At 40.2% G+C, this 22,336-nt stretch overlaps 1 protein-coding gene across 8 annotated transcripts in view; it reads left to right on the forward strand.

Moving 5' to 3' along the window:
- The window catches only part of DACH2 (dachshund family transcription factor 2), an 845,689-nt gene that overhangs the window by 639,387 nt on the left and 183,966 nt on the right, over positions 1-22,336 (forward strand). For all 8 annotated transcript variants that reach the window (XM_033945577.1, XM_033945572.1, XM_033945575.1 and 5 more), the window contains one exon: positions 14,722-14,894. In XM_033945577.1, the coding sequence (XP_033801468.1) occupies positions 14,722-14,894 (173 nt within the window). The remainder of the gene's footprint in view (positions 1-14,721; positions 14,895-22,336) is intronic.

A 22,336-nucleotide genomic window follows, 5' to 3' on the forward strand; every position in this document is an offset into this window, starting at 1 on the left:
AGCCTTAGCACCCTGAGGTTTTGGGTTCAAGCCTCGCACTTCTTCTTGTGACCCTTGTGTCGCTCAATTCTCCATTGCTCCAGGCACGTTATACAGATTGTGAGCCCACCAGGACAGATAGGGACAAATGACCAAGTACCTGAATGTAAACCGTTTAGACAATTAATAGGCGGTATTTAAATAAATAAAATAAATCATAAGGGGGCATTATAGAAGTGTGTTTTGGGAGGGATTAGGGCAGTCTTTGGACTTGATTGTCTTGCAGAGATAATCAAACTTTTTGAAGATGTTTAGGGTGTCATTTAGACGTTTGGAGTTAGACTTGTTTTAAAAATGCTTTAGTCAAAAAGGTACCCAAACTGACTATATGACCACTTGATGCATGAATACATGACCCCCCACCCCTCCCTCCAGTGGTCACTGACCCCCCCCCCCTTCCAACCCCTCAAAGATGTGGAAAAATCAGTACATAACACAAAAATAAGAACTGCAGAAATTATGCACAAAGCACAGAAACTTTATTGGAGTCAATAAAATGTTGATGTTCTCTTTGATAAAAAGACAGGATCTGATACGGTCTGTGTTTTAAAAAACACTCCTTCCTATGCTGTTGCACTTATGCAATGAGTTTGTTAACTGTGCAGCAACAGCACAGGAGTTTTTTTGTCACCTGTTGCCTTCGATTATTGTTCTACATTATATGGTTCTCTATAAGTGAGACAATGAGCATCCCGGACCCCTGAGGAAGGAGTGTTTTTCGAAACATGGACCGTGTCAGGTCCTGTTTTCTTATCAACAAGAACCATCAACATTTTATTGACTCCAATAAAGTTCCTGTGCTTTGTATATCATTTCTGCAGTTCTTGTTTATGTGTTTGGTGCTCTACTTCTGCTGCAGACCAGTTGGATTTTTCTTTGGTGTGGGTTAAAGAAACAGTATGTATAGGACTCTATGATAACTGCAGCTATTATGGTAAATCCCAGTAGAGCAACAAGCAGGTGTCTAGAGTAGCCTGGTGGGCAGTGTAGTGAGACATAGGAGGAACTAGGCCCATATCCCACCCTACCCACTACATTTATGGTGGAAAGTGTGAGGCCACCAAAATTCACCGAAACCCTACTGTACTGCCATTGGGTGACACATAAGAATGTACAGACCAAAAGTCCAAGGAGCCCCAGTATCCTATTTCCAAAGTGGCCTACCCAGGTCCCAAGTACCTAGCTAGATTCCAATTAATAAAACAGATTTTATGCTGCTTATCCTAGAATTTCCCAAAGCCATCTCAATAATAGCCTATGGACTTCTCTTATAGGAAATTAGCCAAACTTTTCTTAAACCCTTTTAAGCTAACTGATTTCACCACATTCTCCAACAATTAATTTCAGAGTTTAATTGCACTTTGTGTGAAGAAATATTTTCTCTGGTTTGTTTTAAATCTACTACTTAGTAGCTTCATCGCATGCCCTCTAGTTATAGTATTTTTGGAGCGATTCACATCTACCCTTTCTACTCCACTTAGTATTTTATAGACCTCTATAATTTCACCCCTGAGCCATCTTTTCTCCAAACTGAAGAACCCTAGCCACTTTAGGCTTCCTCATAGGGAAGTCATCCTATCCCTTTTATCATTTTTGTTGCTCTTCTCTGTACCTTTTCTAATTCCACTATATCTTTTTTGAGATATGGACCAGGATTGCACACAGTATTTGAGGTGCAGCAGTATCATAGAGCAATACTGGGGCATTATAACATTTACACCTTTGTTTTCCATTCCTTTCCTGCTAATTTTTTACATTCTATTTGCTTTCTTAGCCGCCACTGCACATTGAGCTGAGGGTTTCAAAGTATCCTCAACGATAACTCCTAGATCCTTTTCCTGGGCAGTGACTCCTAACACAGAACCCAGCATCATGTAGCTAGAGTTTTGGTTCCTCTTTCCCACATGCATCACTTTGTACTTGCTCACATGAAACATCATCTGCCATTTTGATGCCCAGTTTCCTCTTGCAATTTAACAACTTTGAACAACTTTGTGTCATCAACAAATTTAATTATCTCACTAATTATTCCCATCTCATTGATAACTATGTTAAAAAGCAGCAGTCCAAGCACACTCCACTATTTACCCTTCTCCATTGAGAATACTGACCATTTAAACCTACCCCCTGTTTTCTGTCTTTCAATCAATTCTTAATCCATAATAGGACATTACCTCCTATACCATGACTCTCTAATTTCCTTTCATGAGATACTTTGTCAAATGACTTTTGGAAAATTCAAATACAGCTGGCTCACCTTTATCCACAGGTTCATTCACCCCTTCAAAGAAATGCAGTAGATTAGTGAATCAAGATTTCCCTTGACTAAACCCATGTTGGCTTTCTCTCATTAATCCATGCTTATGTATATGTTCTGTCATTATGTTCTTTATAATAGTCTCTATAGTTTGTAGTTTATTATTTATAGTCCACCTTTAACAAGGCAGATTATAACATAATATACACAGTAATGCTGCCCGAATCAGGAAAAAAAAATTTTGATTCGATTCGATTCAGCCTATTGAATTGGTTTTTCGATTTGATTTGATTTTCCTTCCTAATTGGGTGGGTTTTTTGTTGTTTTTTTTCAAACATCCTGGTGGGTTTATTTTACAGCCTCTTCACCCCCTTTGCCTTCTCCTAACCACACTGGTGCTGTGGTGTAAACAAAATAAACAAACAAAAAAGACTTTTCCTCTCTGCTAAATTCTAGCTCACGTTTGCGGTCCAACACCAGCTCTGGCAGGATACACATTTCAAATCTGACATATTGTAATCAAAAAAACAGAAAATAAAATTAGTTTTTCTACCTTTTGTTGTCTGGTCATTATTCAAATTTTGTTGGTCTCAGGCTCTGGTTGTCTTCTGATAATTTGCTTGCCAGGGTCTCCTTCTTTCTTCTTTCTCCCTGCTAACCATCCATCTTCTATCTCTGTCCTCACCTTCCATTTCCCTTCCCTCCCCTGGAGGTCTGGCATCTTTCCTTTTTTCATCTCCCTCCACAGATCCACCTTTTCTCAACTACCCTTTCATCCAGCATCTCTCCCTCCTTCCCCACCACCCCAGGGTCTACCATCTCTCCCTTTATTTTTCCAACTACCCTCCTATCCAGTATCTCTATCCCCCCCTTCACACCATCCCTTGCATCCAATTTCTCTCCCTTTCTGTTCCTTCCCTCCCTAAATCTCATTTTCCATCATCTCTCTCCCTCTCCTCTATTTTCAGACCCATTTCTTCCTCCCCAAAGTCCGGCATATGCACATCTCTTTGAACCCCCCCTTCCCTCCCTCCGTGTACTTCTATACCAGGGCCCCCCTCCCCAGAAGGTCTGTCCCCCCCTTGAAAGTTTGTCCCCCCCCGAAGGCCTGCACCCCACCCCTAAAGGCCTGTGCCACCATCCCTGAAGGCCTGTTTCCCCCTTGAAGGCTTGTCCCCCCCTTAAAGGTCTGCATCCCACCCATGAAGGCCTGTCTGTCCCCCCTAAAGACCTGCCTGTCCCCCCTAATGGCCTTTCCCCCCTTGAAGACCTGTCCCTCCCTTGAAAGCTTGTCCCACCCCTTGAAGGCATATCCCCCCCTTGAAGACCTGTCACCCCCCTTTGAAGGCCTGCCTGCCTGTTCCCCCTGAAGGCCTGCCTGCCTGTCCCACCCCGAAGGACTGCTCACTCCCTCCCCGGAAGGCCTGTGTATTCCCCCTGGCCTCCCACTGGGGTCCGGCTTCCCCCCTGGCCTCCCTGCACTGTTTACCTTCCAGGAACAGCCTGCAAACAAGATCATGGTGCTAGCAATCTTTGTACTTCTTCGGAGCTGTTTCCTCTGTCGCAGTCCCGCCCCTCCTCTGATGTCAGAGGAGGGGCAGGACTGGGACAAAGGAAACAGCTCCAAAGAAGTACAAAGATCGCTAGCACCGCAATCTTGTTAGCAGGCTGTTCCTGGAAGGTAAATAGTGCGGGGAGGCCAGGGGGGGGAAGCGGGAGACCAGGGGAGTGGAAGCCGGACGCGGGGGGGAAGCCAACAGCAGCACTTCCCAACTGACCCTCGCCCTCTAAAGAAGGTGTGGCAGCTGCCAGCCAGCAAGAGCAGCGCTGCTGCTCCTGCTTTAGTGGGCGAGGGCCAAGCGAATCGGGAAGCCAATTTTTTATTTTTATTTTTTTAACCGATTCGAATCGATTCACCCGAAGTGAATAGGTGAACCAATTCGAATCGTGAATCGGGCAGCACTAATACACAGTAAACAAACAGAACATCGAAACATACAAAAATCAGCAATCATCTTTCATTAAACGGAATGTCGGTGCTCATATTTCATCTTAATAAATGATGTTTCAGCAGGTTTTCTTTTTTTAAGTGCATAACTCCTTTTGGTGTCTGATATAAACTGGAGTTTGTTCCATTGAATAAGACCAGCACATGAAAATATACTAGTTCTCACTGCTTCCAAGTGCAATTTTTTTTGTGTGTTGGAATAATTAGATCAAAGTGTCCAGCAGAACGTAGTACACAAGAGTGTACATAAGATGAAACACCCAGTTGATGCACCCTCAAATAAACCAGCAATAACAACTTTTATAGAACTCTGTACTCCATCTTCAACCAATATAATGTAACATAAAAACATAAGAATTACCGTTGCTGGGTCAGACCAGTGGTCCATCGTGCCCAGCAGTCCGTTCACGCAGTGGCCCTTAGGTCAAAGACCAGTGCCCTATAAGAGTCTAGCCTTACCTGCGTATGTTCTGTTCCAGTAGGAACTTATCCAACCTTGTCTTGAATTCCTGAAAGGTGTTTTCCCCTATAACAGCCTCTGGAAGAGCATTCCAGGTTTCTATCACTCTCTGGGTGAAGAAAAACTTCCTTACATTTGTACGGAATCTTTTCTCTTCTAACTTCAGCGAGTGCCCTCTCGTTCTCTCATTCTCTTCACCTTGGAGAGGATGAACAGTCTCTCTTTCTCTATTAAGTCAATTCCCTTCAATATCTTGAATGTTACGATCATATTCCCTCTCAGTCTTCTCTTCTCAAAGGAGCAGAGGCCCAGTTTCTCATAGAAACATGATGGCAGATAAAGGCCAAATGGCCCATCTAGTCTGCCCATCTGCAGTAACCATTATGTCTTCCTCTTTCTAAGAGATCCCATGTGCCTATCCCATGCCTTCTTGAATTCAGACACAGTCTCTGTGTCCCGGAGACTATTCCACACATCTACCACCCTTTTCTGTAAAAAAGTATTTCCTTAGATTACTACTGAGCTTATCTCCTCTTAACTTCATCCTATGCCCTCTCATTCCAGAGCTTCCTTTCAAATGAAAGAGACTTGACTCATGCGTATTTATGCCACATGTTCATGTTTCCTTATCCTCAACAGTTTAACAAATAAATTACATTTGCCATCACCATAGTGCCATGGTGGTCAGAGCAATTATACTGCAACACTTCTGGTTAAATGTCATTGCATATCTACTCTAAGGTTAGCCAGCACAATTTAACCAGGGAAGAGCCTCTCCTGCCTGGTTAAATCACTATACATATAAGCTAAGTTTTGCATGTGCAAGCAAGCATACTGTTTTTGATTAATAGCTGCTTGTCCTCTGAAATGCTCAGAAAACTAAGAAAACAAATTGGATGCTTCAGATAAATTTCTTGTGGTCTTAGAGCTGTGTGTATCTCTGTCATTTTATTAGAGAGTCTGTGCTATCTTGGAACTTGTCCACAGATTAAGAATTTCATGTAGTATATAATAGCTATAATACTGTCAGATAAGAGCAAACCAGTGTGGAAAAATAAATCCTTCATGTTCAAGACAGAGATAAGAAATATTAAAAGTGAAATATATATGTTATGGAGAATTGAATATATTTTGCTGTAGACGTGGGCTAACTCTCTGAATAAGCATAGAACAAATGCAGTTTTTATTCTTGAAATCGTGGTTACATCACTTTAGAAAACTGAAGCATGAACATGCAGTTATATCTTTGCAGGTAAGGGTCTTCATAAAAAATTAAAACCATAGAGGGCTTATATGCTACAAAAAACTATTTTTAGGACTATGATAAATGAAGAAATATTACTGAGGACATGTCTGCTGAGAGTGAGGAGAGTTCTTATTGCTTCAGAATGGTTAATATATAAAATCAATTGGGCTTCTTATTATTTAGATATTTCACGACCAAACTATTCCCCTCCTTTACAAAGCCACGCTAGCGTTTTTAGCACCGGCCACCGCAGTAACAGCTCTGACACTCATAGAATTCCTGTGAGTGTCTGAGCTGTTACCGTAGCGGCCAGTGCTAAAAACGCTAGCGCGGCTTTGTTAAAGGAGGGGGTATATAATACCTATTTTCCTTTAATGAAATACTATAGAATTTGTATTTGCATAACATTACAATTGAATAGGATTGAAGAGAGCTGAGGTTTGCCCTGTCTTGAAAGCTAAGCAAAAAATGAACTTGGTAACAAATTATCATCCAATCTCTTCTTTAGGCTTTATTGCAAAAAGTTTAGGGAAAAAAACCAGTTTTATCACAGTTGCAAGATTTTTTTTTTAGATGAAAATAAGTTTGGACGATTTACCAGTTTGGTTTTCATCCAAAATACTCAACAGAGACAATTATTAATATTTTCAGTTTTAGGTATTATAAGAGCTGGATTTGACCATGGTGGATAATTTTTAATATTTTTGACATTTCTGCTGCATTTGACACAATTAGCCATCAGATTTTATTATTAAATTTGAAAGTTTTAGGTATTGGTAGGAAAGTATTGGACTGGTTTGAATCTTTTTTGCATGACCGAAGTTTTCGAGTTAAGCTGATGAATTTTCTGAATAATGCCCCATTGTTGGAGGTGTACCTCAAGTTTCAGCTTATCAACTGGGCTGTTTTAATATTTGCCTGTCACCACTTTGTAAAATGCTCTCACAGCTGAATGTAAACTACTGGATTTATGCTGATGATATACAATTTGTAGTTCCAATTTTAGAATCAGTCTCCCAAATGTTAATTAAATTGGAAGAATGCTTTCATGCAGTCAGTGATTGGATGCCTGATAACCGCTTAAAACTTAGCATCAATACATAAAACTCCACTCTTACATTTGGGGAGAGATAGGCAACTAGATATATTTCCCTTGGAAGTGTTCATTGACCAGGTAAAATTCCAATATTCGACCAATGTAGATATTTAGGATTAATTTTTGATTCAATATTGTCATTTAAGTCTCAGATCAAGGCAATGTTTTTTAACGTGTGTGTTTTTAATGGGGGGGGGATTTCCATCTGAGGAGCTTGAAAGATTAAAGGATTACCTATCTTCAGACAATTTTTGTTCTGTTATAATAGCAATTATTGGTGCTAAACCTTCTATTGTATATGTAAACTTGTAACCCATTCTGGGCCCTTCTGGGAGGACAGGATAGAAATTTGACTAAATAAATAAATTATACCAGCAAGTATTGCTATTATAATAGCAATTATGGCTATTATAATAGCAATTATTGCTATATACCTTGGGTTATCAAATATCACTATACAAGCTTTACAATTAACTCAAAATGTCGCAGCAACACTGATTGTACATGTGTCAAAAAATGAACACATTACACATGTTCTTAGATAATTTCATTGGCTGCCAACTTGTGTAAGAATAAATTTCAAAGTGTTATGCCTTATTTATAAGATACTCAGTGTTTATAGGTTACCTATCCTTAACTCATTGTTCCAGCAATATCTTCTTTTGTGGCCACTGCATTCAGAGTATAGATTCATGTTGAAGATTAAATCTTTTAAATTTGTTAAACTCCATATTAACAAAAACACTATCCCCCCTTTTACTAAACCACAGAGTTCCTATGAGCGTCGGGAGCAGTACGGAACATTCAGTGATTTAGTAAAAGGTAGGGGAGGTATGTTTTCAATCCAAGGTGCATGTCTGCAATGATTTACCTTTAGAGGTCAGAACTTTGTCTGGAATTTTACATTTTTGAAAAATTTTGAAGTTAATACTTTTTGATGGTGTCTATAATTGAGACTTTGTATTTCATTTTTGCCAACTATAGCAATAATTTTTGATTTATGTATTTTAACTGTGTATGTTCTATTGCACCTCATACAGAATAGTAGGATGTTGTGGGCTATAAATTTTAAAATAAATGAATAACCTGCCCATTATTGGATGGAAATTCCTCTTTCCGTACTGTATATACTGTGGGTGGATACTAAATTTTGAACTGCAATTCAATCTCTTTATCAGAAGTTGTATGTTACACCTGAAACTACAGTGCAAGATCAATTTGAATCAAGTTTAGTTAGATGGCATGTTGAAAGAGCGTACAAATCATTGGTAGAATAAGACAATCTCTAAGGTAGGGCTTTCCAAATATCTTGATGACTCCATAGTCAAAAGGGGTTTTCAAAAATCCACAATGGATTTTCAATGGGATAAATCTGCATACTAGAGGCCCAGAATGTCAAAATAAATGGATGTGGATATCTTGAATACCCAACTGGCTGTGGGTTCACCAAACAAATTTAAGAAGTCCTGTTTTAAAGCAACATGTAAAAAGTCAATTGCTTCTCACTATGTGCTGCAGTACATAGAGGTCATTAAGGCTCTGCTGTATTACCTCAATTGATATGTATTTAACACTTGTTATTAAGCACAGGATCTACTTATTAATCACATGAATTAACAGCATTAGCACACAAAAACTGGATATTGTGCTTTAGTAAATCTAACTATAATACTTTTATCTACTGGTAGGCTTTCAGGTGACAAATCTAAAAGTCAACAGATGGGGTCAACAGAGAACACCAAATTAAATTATGTGGTAGCAAAGCTGGTGAATTGTTGAGGGGGAAAGAATGTGTGATTTTCAAGTCTTGTTGAGTATCTTCATATGGTAATCTCATTGTATTAAATTTATATTAAGTCAAGAGTTTAGTTTACCACCTTTTAGCACAACCAAAGGTGTTTACATATATTATATGCAGGTACTTTCCCTGTCTGCTATTGGCCACACTTTCTTCACTATCTCTTATGTAGGCCGGGAGCATGGATATTATCAATATTTACACGTGTAACATACTGCAAGTTATGTGCTAAAGTGCTGCATTTGGGTATCTGCATTTACACCTGCTATTATGGCATTAGGCCCACATTCTATACAGTATGTGAAGGGCCATAATCAAAAAAACATCCAAGTCCAATTCGGATGTATGGTGCTAGATGCCCAAGTTAGCAGTGGTAAAATGTCCATTCTCGAAAACTACGTCTACAATATATTTTTTCTCTTCAGAAATCATCTGTCTGGATGTCCAGGCCATTGACCACAAATTTGTCTAAGTCCCAAATGCCCAGAACAAGACCATTTGGATGTAGGAGGGGTCAGCATTGTGATGGACTGGCCACCCAGACAGGGTAACAGAGCAGTGGGGCACCTTACAAGGCACTGCTGTGAACTTCACAAAAAGGGTGCCACATAAACATTTCACCAGAACTCCCTTATAGGATTTGGTGAGCCCCCCAAAACACACTATACCAGCGGTCTCAAACTCGTGGCCCCCCCGGATGCTATTTTGTGGCCCACGATCTAGTACCCGTACTCGCAATCTGGGCACCCCGATCCCACAATCTGGGCAACTACCTGCTGCCGTCGCGTATGCTGGGACTCCTGCCTTCGTGTATCTGCCGGATACGCGAAGGCAGGCGTCCCGGCATATGTGACGGCAGCAGGCAGCTGCAAGTCAGCTGATGCCAGTGCGATCTTGCATACTGGGCAGGAAGAGAAGCTCGGCATCGGTGTCAGCTGACTAGCAACTTCCTGCAGCAGCATCATACGCCGGGACTCCTGCCTTTGTGTATCTGCCGGATACACGAAGGCAGGAGTCCCGGCATACGATGTGGCTGCAGGAAGTTGCTAGTTAGCTGAGGCCAATGCCAGAGCTTCTCTTCCAGCCCAGTGTGCACCAGGTACTGCTGGACAAGGGAAGGAGGCGAAGAAGGCAGGAAGAAGGGGTACTGATGGGCAGGGGGGAAGGGAGAAGGAGTACTGCTGGACAATGGGAACAGGGAGGGAGAAGGGGTACTGCTGGACAAGGGGAGGAGGGGAAGAAGGAAGGGAGAAGGGGTACTGCTGGACAGGGGGGAAGGGGTACTGCTGGACAAGGGGGAGGTAAAAGGAAGGGAGATAGGTACTGTTGGACCTGGCAGAAAGGGAGAGAAAGTTAAGGTGCTACATACTGGAGGGCAGGGTGAGATGGTGCATGGGGAGAGAGCATGTTGGGTTGGGGGGTGCAAAGGAGGGATGCCACTGAGGGAAGAGGCAAGGACAGAGAGAGAAAGCGTGCAGGAGGCAGAAAGTGTTGAACTCATGGAGAGAGCAAGATGGATGGGGAAGACAGAAAGGAGGGAAGGAGAAATGTTACACTGGGGAAGGGGGAGAGGGCAGAGAGTGAAAAATTGGACTCATGGAGGGAGAGAGAGAGATGTTTGGTTGAGGGAAGGAGGATCAGAGGAGAAACATGCAGGAGGAAAAGAGAAAAAAATGTTGGACTGGTGGAAAGGAGGGAGAAATGTTGGACTGGGAAGGGGGTCAGAAAGGAGGAAGGGAAGGAAGATGGACTGCAGAGGGCAGAAAGGAGGAAGAAAAAGAGAAATGTTACACTGGAGGGGAAGGAGAGAGATGTCAGACCATAGAGATAGGGAGGGAAGGGAAGACATGGAAATGTAGATTTTGAGAAGAAAGCAGGAAAAAGGGAAAATTTGAATGTTAAGTTAATGCCAAAGATGGATACAAGGCATAATGTGAAGATGGAGAGAAAACCAGTCAAAGGATAAGAAGGCCCTGGAAACATAGTTAAAAGCACAGAAAAATGAAGTCAGCAGACAACAAAGGTAGGGAAAATATTTTATTTTCAATATAATGATTGAAATGAGTCAGTTCTGAGAAAGGAAACATGTTAAACTTTAACTTTGAGGGCCACAGAAAAAATAGGGTATTTGGAGGGCCGCAGAAAAAATAGTTAATGTCTTATTAAAGAAATTACAATTTTGCATGAGGTAAAACTCTTTATATTTATAAATCTTTAATAATAATAATAACAGTTTATATACTGCAGGACTATGAAGTTCTATGCCGTTTACCATGATTACCTCATGCAAAATTTTCATTCTTTAATAAGACATTAACTATTTTTTCTGCAGCCCTCCAAGTACCTACAAATCCTAAATGTAGCCCTGCAAATGGTTTGAGTTTGAGACCACTGTACTATAACCACCTGTCTACAACCCCAATAGCCCTTATGCCTGCACGTGGTACCTATATGGCAGTACAGTAGGGTTTTTGAGGTTTGGGGAGGGCTCACATTTTCTACCATGAATGTAGTATTTAGAGTGGCTTATGGGCCTGTGTCCTCCTCTCTATTTCCCACCCCCCAGGATACTTAAGACACCTGTATACAGCTCTACTAGGCTTTCCTATAACAGGTGCTGATGTACAGTATGTACGTTTTTATTCTGATATTTGTGGCAGTGTGAGGGGGTCAGTGATCACTAGGAGAGTGTGTGTGGGGTCTTTATGTTGTCTCTGTAGTGGTTATCTGGTCACTTTGGATACCATTTTGGCACTTATACCTGCTTTTACATCATCTAGTTCACAACATATAAGTTTCGTCCAGGAAGTCTCGTGAAACATTCGATTAACCCTGCAGGATAACTAAGTCTAGGTCAGTCCAAATCCTGCCCAAATACAGCCCTAACCACTCCTCCAGATATGCCTCTTTTAGCTCTGGGTGCACAGCGGCATTCAGAGGCCTAAAAAGTCCCTGGATACATCCAGAAAGTCAGTTTGATTTATCGGCACTTAGACGACCTGTCTTTTAGGTCATCCAAGTGCTGAGTTGGGCTGGTTTTTAGACGTGTTTAAGTTTCAATTATGAGCCCTTGGTGTCCTAAATTGCACACACAAATTGGTCTGCATAGCTGATTTGTACATGACAATATGGATTTTGTTGCAGTTGGGGGCAGGGGTAGAGAGTGCCAGGTATGCTATGATACAAAAAGGTTTGAAACCACCACTTTAGATTATCTTTAGAAATAGATCTGTAATCTGTAGGACTAAGGTTTATAAATATAATTCTCCAAAAAGGCATATATTAGATTGTTACCAACTGACCAACAGAATATTCCCTTGAAGACAGATGAACCATAGCATTTTCTTTGTAAGTCTTAATAAATAGGTTTTCTGAATCTGAAAGCCTATACTAAAATAGATAATAATAGGAAAAGATTGTGCAATTGGATTATTGATTTAGGGCCTTTTTACAAAACTGCAGTAAACACTGTGGGCCTGATTCTCTAAAGGACACCAATTTTGGGTGGCCACCTAAGAAGCAGCCGCTGATCACGTGTCAATCACACATTGGTGTCCTTTAGAGAATAGTGTATTTTTATTTTTTTCTAACAGAGGCCTTAAATGGAGGCCCAAAAATCAATTTAAAATGGTGAAAGTGGGTAAATAAATATTAATAAATAAGAATGCTCCACTTAGTTTAAGAGCACTATCTCAACGGAAGAAAAAGCCTCAGGTATTATCATGGTAGAGCATGAATGCTCAAACCTTCTCCACCCACATCATCGGTAAAAAACTTCCAGACAGAATGTGCTATTACCACTACTCTTTTATGCAGGACTAGCTGCCTTTTTATGTTGTGAAGGTATAAGTGATACAATATGTTAGCCAACGTTTCATGGTATACAACCGTTTCTTCAGAGCTTTATCAACTTTCACTTCACCAAAAATCAAGCCACTATATCTAGTACAAAAATCTAAGCCACAAATTTCAAGTACTAATATATAATCCCAATCCTGGATCCACTCTCGTATAAATGTGGGGTATATAATGCCAATTGAACCAACCGGCAAGCAATTTTTTAATTTTTTGAGTTTTGTATGGACCTTCAGAATTCAACTAGGCACAGCATACTTCTGGTTGTTCACATCTCCATCGGTCCAACTTTTATTGAATTCTTATAAATGTGATTTTTTTTTTAAATCTTGTCATTCTTCTTATCATTAAATAAACTTCATTCTTAAAATAACCATCACTTATCTTTAAAGTAATTCTTCAGTGCAATAGTTATGTTAATGGAAGATAAAAAAATCACATTTATAAGAACTCAATAAAAGTTGGACCGATGGAGATGTGAACAACCAGAAGTATGTGGTGCCTAGTTGAATTCTGAAGGCCCATACAGAACTCTAAAAATTAAAAAAATTAAAATTAAAAAATTGCTTGCCGGTTGGTTCAATCAGTAGTATATACCCCACATTTATACGAGAGTGGGTCCAGGATTGGGATTATACACTAGTACTTGAAATTTGTGGCTTAAGTGTAGGCCAGCATTTTAAAGGCCTACATTTAAGGCGTCTGTCTCATGCCTAAGGAGACGCAAAGGGATGTTTATGGATACCCAAGGCCACTTCCAGTGGAAACCACGCCCACACCGGCCTTGGACTTCATTAGGCATGCCTAGATGTCTCCATAGGTGCGAGTCAGATACATCCTTCAGTGTATGGATTTTTTTTTAAAGATGATGAGACGACGATGGGATGTCTACCGCCGTCTACAATCAGTTTTTAATTAGTTCTTCCTTCTCCTATGTTTTCTGCTATGTACTCTAGTCTTAATTATATGTGAGCTGAGTCAAGCTCCACTGGGAGATGACCCAGTATATAAACCAAAGATTAGAATCAGCTTCTGTGGGCCTGATTCTATAAATGCCACCTAATTGCGCTGGTTCATGTGGTTGTCAACCAACCACTAGGCATCCTTAAAGAATCATGCCTAGCGGTTTCTAAGTGGACGTATATTACTCATTTCAACAATATAATGATTGCACTGGGTCTGGTCATCATTTATGCAGTGCAGTCATTATACTGTTGAAATGAGTTTGACTTTTAGTCTATTGTGACACATTTTATTTGTCTTATACACTGATAAACTTTACAATTTTAAACTCTTGGAAGTCTAGGATCTGGTTCCACATTTCTTTTCTTCGGTGAACAAACTACACTACAGATCAAAAGAAAAGGTACCCTGGAACCATTTTTGGGCAATGAGCTGTGATTTGGTCACCCCTGCCATAGACGGTACTTTGTAAGTCTGAACCTGGCTATCTGGTTCGCCTTCCAAATGTATTGATTAATATAATATGAACTATAGTATACTATAGTATGTTTCGCTGGATTTTACTAAACTGTAGAAGGGCTTCTTACTGAGGGCTGACGACATAAATGCTCCGACACTCATCAGAACTGAATGAGCGTCAGAGCATTTACCTCGCCAGCCTGTGGTAAGAAGCTCTTCCTCAGTTTAATAAAAGGAGCACTTAGTTAATAGGTCTTATTGTATAAAATTGGCCCTGCAGTAAGTAGCACAATTAATGTGGTAGAATTCTTTAGTAAAACTGGCCCTATACCATTCATCATTGGTTTGATTTCATATATGTATTTTAACTTTTTAACGTGTGTTTGTGTTTCATCTCTTGATATAACTGTGTGATCACATTTTATCTTCTATCCACATTGTCAAAATAGTCTGCTAAGAATCCATTAATAATAATAATAATAATAATAAAGATTTCTAAAAGATTCTGTTTCATTTTATATCCGCCAACATTTCTTTTAGGACTAGATTTGCCATTTATGATGATGCCCCACCCACTTCTTCCAGTCAGCCTACCTCCAGCATCTGTTGCCATGGCAATGAATCAGATGAACCACCTCAATACTATAGCCAGTATGGCCGCTGCTGCCCAGTTGCACAGCCCTCTGTCCAGAGTGGGAGCTTCAGTCATAAAGGTAAGAGAAGTGTACACTACCTAAAATATTAAAGAATTTATGACCAGATATTTTAAAGAAATATTCTACCTTTTAAAAAATAAATTCAAGCATTCAGGTTACTTATTCATACGATACTGTTTAATATTGATATTGAAAAAATAATTTTTAAAAATTAACATGTGCCTACATTATATATTATAATGTGATTTAAATTAAACTCAGTGATTATAGTATTTATTAGGGAAAGAGAATGGGACTTGTATACAACCTTTTTGTGGTTACACATTCAAAGTGGTTTACATATATAAAGATACTTATTTTGTACCTGGGGCAAGGGAGGATTAAGAGACTTGCCCAGGGTCACAGGTATCAGCACTGGGATTCAATCCTACAACCTCAGGGTGCTGAGGCAGCAGCTCTACCACTAGACCACTCTTACCTTCTATATACATATTAAGTAGTACTAATGGCATTAATTGTTATGAATTCAAGCAATATGTAATTACACGTCCATATTTTATGATAGCTTTAGCATGTCTCACGTTTCAATTTCTGAAAGATATATTTGCTTAAGGTCCATCTGATACAGACTTACCTCCTCTTTTATTAAGCCGTGGCCCAAATATTCCAATGCTATTAGGAATTCTAGGAGCATCAGAGCAGCGTCGGAGTTGTTAGTGCTTTGGGCCATGGTAGATACCTCTACCATAGTTTAGTAAAAGGGGAAGGGGGTTTGTCTTGTCAGAATCAGGTATAGTTACATTCAATTATATCTAAATCTAAATACACCAGCATCATGAACTTGCTGCTCGCATTGTTGTTGACTCTTTCTGGTATTATTTCTGAGTCCCACGCCTAGGAAGTACAGGACACGATGCGGGCAGCAAATTTGTGATGCTGCTCTTGCCAGGAAAATTAAAGAAGTACAAGGGAAAGGAAATGGGTGTGTATGGCCAGGGGGAGGGGGAAGGGAGAGAAGAGGGCGGAGGAGGAGCACCACTGCTCCAGATGTGACTCACCCTTGCTATACCACTGGTGAAAGGCAATTCTATAATTAAGCACCCGCATTTATGCGCATAAGTGTGCTCTTACCCATGAAACTTCAAGTAGAAAACCTAAGCATTATAAGGGCATGCATATGTGGAATAACGTGTAAGTTCAAGAGGACAAACACATGGGATCATGAATCATTATGTTTATTTGATGATTTGTGATGATGTTTGTGATGCTTGAATGATAAGTTTATATTGTTTTAATTATGTATGTAGTGTTGTAATCTGCTTTGAATAAAAGTGGACTATAAACAATAAACTATAAACATGGGTGGAACAATGGTAGACATAGTTGGGGCTCCCATTTTTGGGCATAATTTACAGAACATTATAAGTTACATATGTCCCTGCTCCATTTACATGCCCACAGTTATGCCAGATCTATGGCTGGTGTAATTGCAGGCGTGTAAATATAAGGTGTACTAGTACCGGGTTACCAAACTAAACTAAAACTTAGCTTTGTATACCAGGTCTTCAACCAAAATGGAGCTCGACTCGGTTAACAGTAACTAAAAAAAAAAAAATACAAAAAAAGTGACAGTGCAAAAATATTAATGTGACTGATTTCTGAAGTGTTTGGCAAATAAAATAGATTTTAAAGATTTGCGAAAAAGTTGAAAAGGACCAGGACCCTTTAAGATAAGAGGAAGTTTGCTCCATAGTTGAGAAAATTTAAAAATCAAGGATTTACATTGTATTGTGTAATGCAATCTGGGTGCCCAGCTACTTTTATAAAATTAGCTCTCACCATGTGGCATTGAGGTGCCTAAATTAAGATGTCCACTTATAGAATTGCCCCTATAATGCTATATGTTATGTGTTAATCCACAGTGCCTATAGGTCCATACACAGAGCAAAGAGGGCAGGGCTGCAAGTATGTATAAATGATGATGTGTATAGATGTCAATATTCGGCCTCTATATGTTTGACCAGGTGTATCATGGACCATCTGAACCCCCCCCCCCCCATAAATCTATCCATATAGGGCCAATTTTTAGTCTTATATATATAGGGGCTCATTTTATGCACTTAGACATAGTAACCTAACTACTTTGTGTGTCTAATTGCTTTGAAAATAAGCCCCATATTTTATATATAGAGGCCCTGATATTCATAGAGAAAATTCTGTTTGCCCAATTCCAAGATTTTGTTGACTTGCACAATGTTCTAGACATCTATCAATTTGGGTTTTGAGAGAAGTATAGTATTGAGAAACTATTATTGTCTAATTTCGATATAATATGAGGGTTTGAACTGGGGACTTTGGTCCTGATTCTATATACAGTAGGCCACCTAAACAATCAATGTTAACTAGTGCTGTGCTAAGTGCAATTCTATAAAAATTAGGCGCACCGTATAGAATCATGCGCCATCTAAGTAGTGTTAGGCATCGCTAGGCTTCCTAACTTTAGGCACTTGGTATTTATGCCAGGGTTTTATTGGCCTATATGTGTGCGCCTAAGTTAGGTGCACAATGGCACCTAATTCAAACACATTGAAAGTTTATTAAAGGGCCCAACATGGGTTATGTTTCGGCAAAGCACCTACTGAGCAACGAACGACCTGTTGTTGGATTACTTTGGCAGTCTTCTTTAACTGTATGAATTAGCAATGTTGTTGTAACTATTGTATAAGCTGACAAACACCGATCTTTGAAGGAACAAAGGACTTTCATTGACAACCCCTGACACCGGTGCTTTGCCAAAACTTGACACTTATTGTGTTCTTTAAGAAACTTTAGATGACAACACACCGTTAATCATTCTATAATGTTGAATAGGCTAGCGATGATTGAAATTGGACACATGTTGAGCTGGTTTGGGCCTTTCTTTTACAAATCATTCTCAGTAAGTCAGAAGATGTTTATATTTATATTTATCATTTGTGTTTGCTATTCCTTGCCTACTTATATCCTTGAAGGATTAGCATTTTAAGCATTACTGTTCAATGTGTATATTGTAGTGGAACATCCACCTCTGGGGTGTTTCAGTAGTGGATCAGACTCTCTCACTCTGCTGTTTTCTTAATGTCAGTGATTCTGTGTCCTGGGAAGACTTCATAACAAACTGTTCATCATGGGGTTCCTCAAGTGTACCAACAGTAATACTGTCCCATTAAATACTTTGGGCAAGATTCACTAAGCAAACCAATCGTGTACCGATCAGTTGGTGAGCCCTTTGTGACCCGATTTCCCTCCGACCCGATTCACTAACCTCTCCTCCGATCCAATCCCGATCCGTGCATGCAAATGAGGGGAATCGGCATGCAAAGCAGGAAAGATGTGATTCACTAAACTTATTGACTGGCTGGCCGATCAAAAAACTAGCGACTGGTGAGGACTAGTCGCTTGTGCTAAAACCCCTGATTCTTCTGCTCTGGCCACCCTGCTCTCAGCCCTGACCTGCTGCCTGCCACAATCTCCTGCTCTCAGCCCCGAATCTCTCCTGCCACCCCTGCCCTTCCCCGCAGTGCAAGCCCGTGGTTTTAACCTGCAGGCTTAAAGCGGGTTAAAACCACGGGCTTGCAAAAAAAAAAAAAAAAGTTTCCTACTGAGAGCATCTACAGGCAAGGAAGATGGTCTGCGCATGCTCAAGGATCGCTCTCTAGTGATTCGTGTGGTGGGTGTGGGGTATGCCAATGATCGTCCCCATTTGCATGCAGGCCTTCAGTGAATTTGTCGGCCTGCATGCAATCGAGCATGGATTGGACATGGAAAGGATGTTAGTGAATCTAGCCCTATGAGTCTTTCTCAATATAAGGTCCTCCGGTGCATAGTTCTGTTGGACTGCTTCCAGGTTGTTTCTTTTAACCAGATCCAGCCCTCTAATTCCCAATGTACTACATTACTGGTGCTTATTTAAAACACCCTGGCTTCTTTATTTTTCCATGGAATAGTTCTCAAATTCAATCCACACTGGGTTCTCCTTTCCCTCTGCTTCTTCTCAGCAGCGGATATTTCAGTTTAAGCAGCTTTTAACTATTCTAGATTTTTTATAGCACTGCATTTACCACACAATAAACTCAAAAGACTATACAAAATAGTTTGAATGAGTTCAGTGTCTTTCCAGGTACCTTGTTCTTTTACATTACTTCAGTGTGCATGTGAGCAGAGTTGAGCCTCAGGGCTTCTGGCAGCTCCAAATCTTTAAACAGGCACAACTTGGTACCCAACCTCCCAAAGGCAATTTCCTCCATGTTAAGGTTAGCCAGTCTGATTTTTCAATACCTCCTGCACACCTTGCTCAACTGCTGCCTGCTTTAACCCAGCTGCTGTGTAGGTTGGGGTCACACACCCTCTTCTCTGTCTCAGGACCACTGAACCTGACACCAACGCCAATAATTGAGCAGTATACTCTCTGCTTCCTGCTAAATGTCATGCTATACTGATAATGTGTTAAAAAAAACTATTCTAGAAAACACATTATCCCTCGAATCCTATAAAAAGCGCTAAAAATTGTGCATGCAAATTTGGGTATGCACTCAATTTGCATGCACAATTTAATTGAATAACAAGCCAATTAGCACAAATAACTAGTGTCTTAATGAGCAATTATTGGAAATAATTACCGGTAGTTTTAATTAAAATTCACATGGATAAATTTTGTGTTGGGACATGTGCCTAAATTTTATGTAGTGTGGAAATAGGAAGGTCATGGGTGAATTGGTGGGGGGGTCCACGCCTAATTTTGGCATGAGGATTTGCTTCACATATCTGTTGGTACAAATTGTCGCATATAAAGTTAGGTGTGGATCCCAGATGTAAGTGCCATTTATAGAATAGCGTTGGGGAGGGGGGCGTTTTGTGCTGATTTGTAGGCACCATATTCAGAATTTAGTCGGATATGTTTAGAGCTTTTATTGCCAATGCTGTTATGTATGCAATGCAAATAAGTTAAGTAGGGGAGCCTAGGCTGGAAAGACAATATGCACGCATGAGAAACCTTAGAATAGCCTATTATAACAGTTCATAGACCTCAGTGGTGTTACCGTGTGAAAATCAAGTTTCAATACACACAGTATATTGTACAGCAAGAATCGTCATCGGTCTGGAATTTTTTAGAAAGTGCTTAAAGTGCATTCTTTATAAATATATTTAATAAATGTAAGTACTCATCTTAATGTGATGAAACGTGATTTGGGGGTACATATTCCGACATAGAGCTATGTTTCGCCAAATGGCTGTATCAAGGAATCCCCCTTTAAGTCTCCCATGTTTCCAAGCATGAACTTGGAAATGCGGGAGACATCGCTCTGGCCGACTTAAGGAGGGATTCCTTGATACAGCTGTTTGGTGAAGCATAGCTCTATGTCGGAATATGTACCCCCGAGTTGCGTTTCTTGTACATTAAGATGAGTACTTACATTTATTAAATATATTTATAAAGATTGCATTTTCTAAAAAACTCCAGACCGATGACGATTCTTGGTGTACAATATACTGTGCATATTGAAACTTGAATTTCACACGGTAACACCACTGAGGTCTATGAATTGTTATAATAGGCTATTCTAAGGTTTCTTTTGGAAGAAATATGTTTGTTTATTGACCTTAGTAAATATAACATTAGCCTACTTACTAATGTTCTTATGAGGCCAGCACTTCCTAAAGGAAATGCAAAACTCAAGCCAGTATCCATTTCTGACTTCACATGATTTTCTTTGTCTTCACAAGGCGTAACAATTCACTCTACTGCAGACTGGGAAGTAAGCATTACAAATAGGAAGAAATATATAGTTGACATTACTAAACTAAAACTAAACTAAACCTTAGGTTTGTATACCACACCATCTCCACAAGCGTAGAGCTCGGCACGGTTTACAGGGTTAGGTTGAAAAGGAGCTACAATGAAGGGTTATAGGAAAGGAGCTAGGAAGATAAAGAGGGACAGGGTACCAAAGAACGGGAGGTGTTAGATTTTTGAAAAGAGCCAAGTTTTCAGGTGTTTGCGGAAGGATTGGAGGGAGCTTGAAATTCTGAGTGGGGATGTGACATTACATATGAAGCTGGATGATAGAACATGATATTTCAAGCTAATACTCTAATTCTAAAGAGGTGCATGATACCTAATAGAAAAGTATTACAGTACTTCTAAAAATTCTACACCATGTCTAACTGGTATCATTACTTTATTGCTTACACTGATCTCTAAGTCTATACAGTTGAGGTTATAATGCAGGCATACAAGTCCTCTGAAAACATGAGTGTTGTTGAGGAAAGGATTCATGTTACTTTTCCCTAGCCAGATTTTATGTACACAGGTCAATGCCTGTTTTCCTCATTTTAACACTGAATGAAGACCTGGCTTGTGAAATGCTGTGGGGTTTTTGTCCTCCTGCGGTATCTACTTTGAATGCTTGAGATGGATTGTAAGCAGTGTTCCCTCTAAGCGGGCGGGTGTTGTGAGCAAACTTTTTTCACTGTGAGCTAAAAATATCGGGCGCCAGCAAGTTATGAGCCAAATAAATATGTTGTCAAAGTTGCTGATACATGAGGACGAGGTATTCAAAGGAATTTTAGGCCTACACGCTAAATTAAATAACGTTAAATAATATTTTTAAGAACACAAAACAACGCATTAATTCTTGAAAGTACAAAATTCTTTATTTTTTTTTTTTTTTTTTACCAGAAAAACTCAAATTTATTTTAAAACAGTCTACAGAAATTGTAGGGATGAAATGATATCTTAATAAATGTTTTACAACAAATGTAGTTATGTCTGTTACATCCATATGTGTAAACTGTAAATTAAAAACAGTCCAGAAGACAATACGTTTGATGCTTTCAATTTCTAGACAATCTATCAATTCCAGCTTCTACACAAAAGTATAAATACATTAAAACAAAATATTGAAAACCATTTTATTGGGCACAAAGTTTGCCTTCAGTGAGAAGAGTTCACTCAATATGTTGTAGAATAATTGTTGTGAAACTGGAATGGAATCAATTCTTCACTCATGTCAAAGCAGCTCCTGATTGAATAAGACCCGGCTTCTTGCAAGAAGAGGCGGTCGGAGCGTACGCGAGTCCGGCTGCCTCTCCTTGTTGGCGAGCTGAGCGGACCGTCGGGATCGACCCCCCGCACCCCCTAGGTACGCCTCTGCAAGTCTTGCCTTGCCCGGATTTGCCGCTCTCTTCCGGTGTTACTCCCCCCCCCCCCACCCGACTCTCCTCTCGCCGCCCTGCCATCTGCCGTACGCCTCTTCCGATCGCCCCCCTCCCTGCTCGCACCCCCACCCCGACGTCCGATTCCTCCCCCAGCCTCCCCTTACCTTTGCGACGCGTTACATGGACTGCCAGCTCGCCTGCCTGCAAGCACGTGTGTGCGCTGTGACGAGAAACTTGTGCGCTGCGATGTAATATTTTGTGCGCCAGCGCACGCCAGCGCAGCTTAGCGGGAACACTGATTG

Source organism: Geotrypetes seraphini, chromosome 5 (assembly GCF_902459505.1).
Source record: "Geotrypetes seraphini chromosome 5, aGeoSer1.1, whole genome shotgun sequence".
Classification (NCBI taxonomy): domain Eukaryota; kingdom Metazoa; phylum Chordata; class Amphibia; order Gymnophiona; family Dermophiidae; genus Geotrypetes; species Geotrypetes seraphini.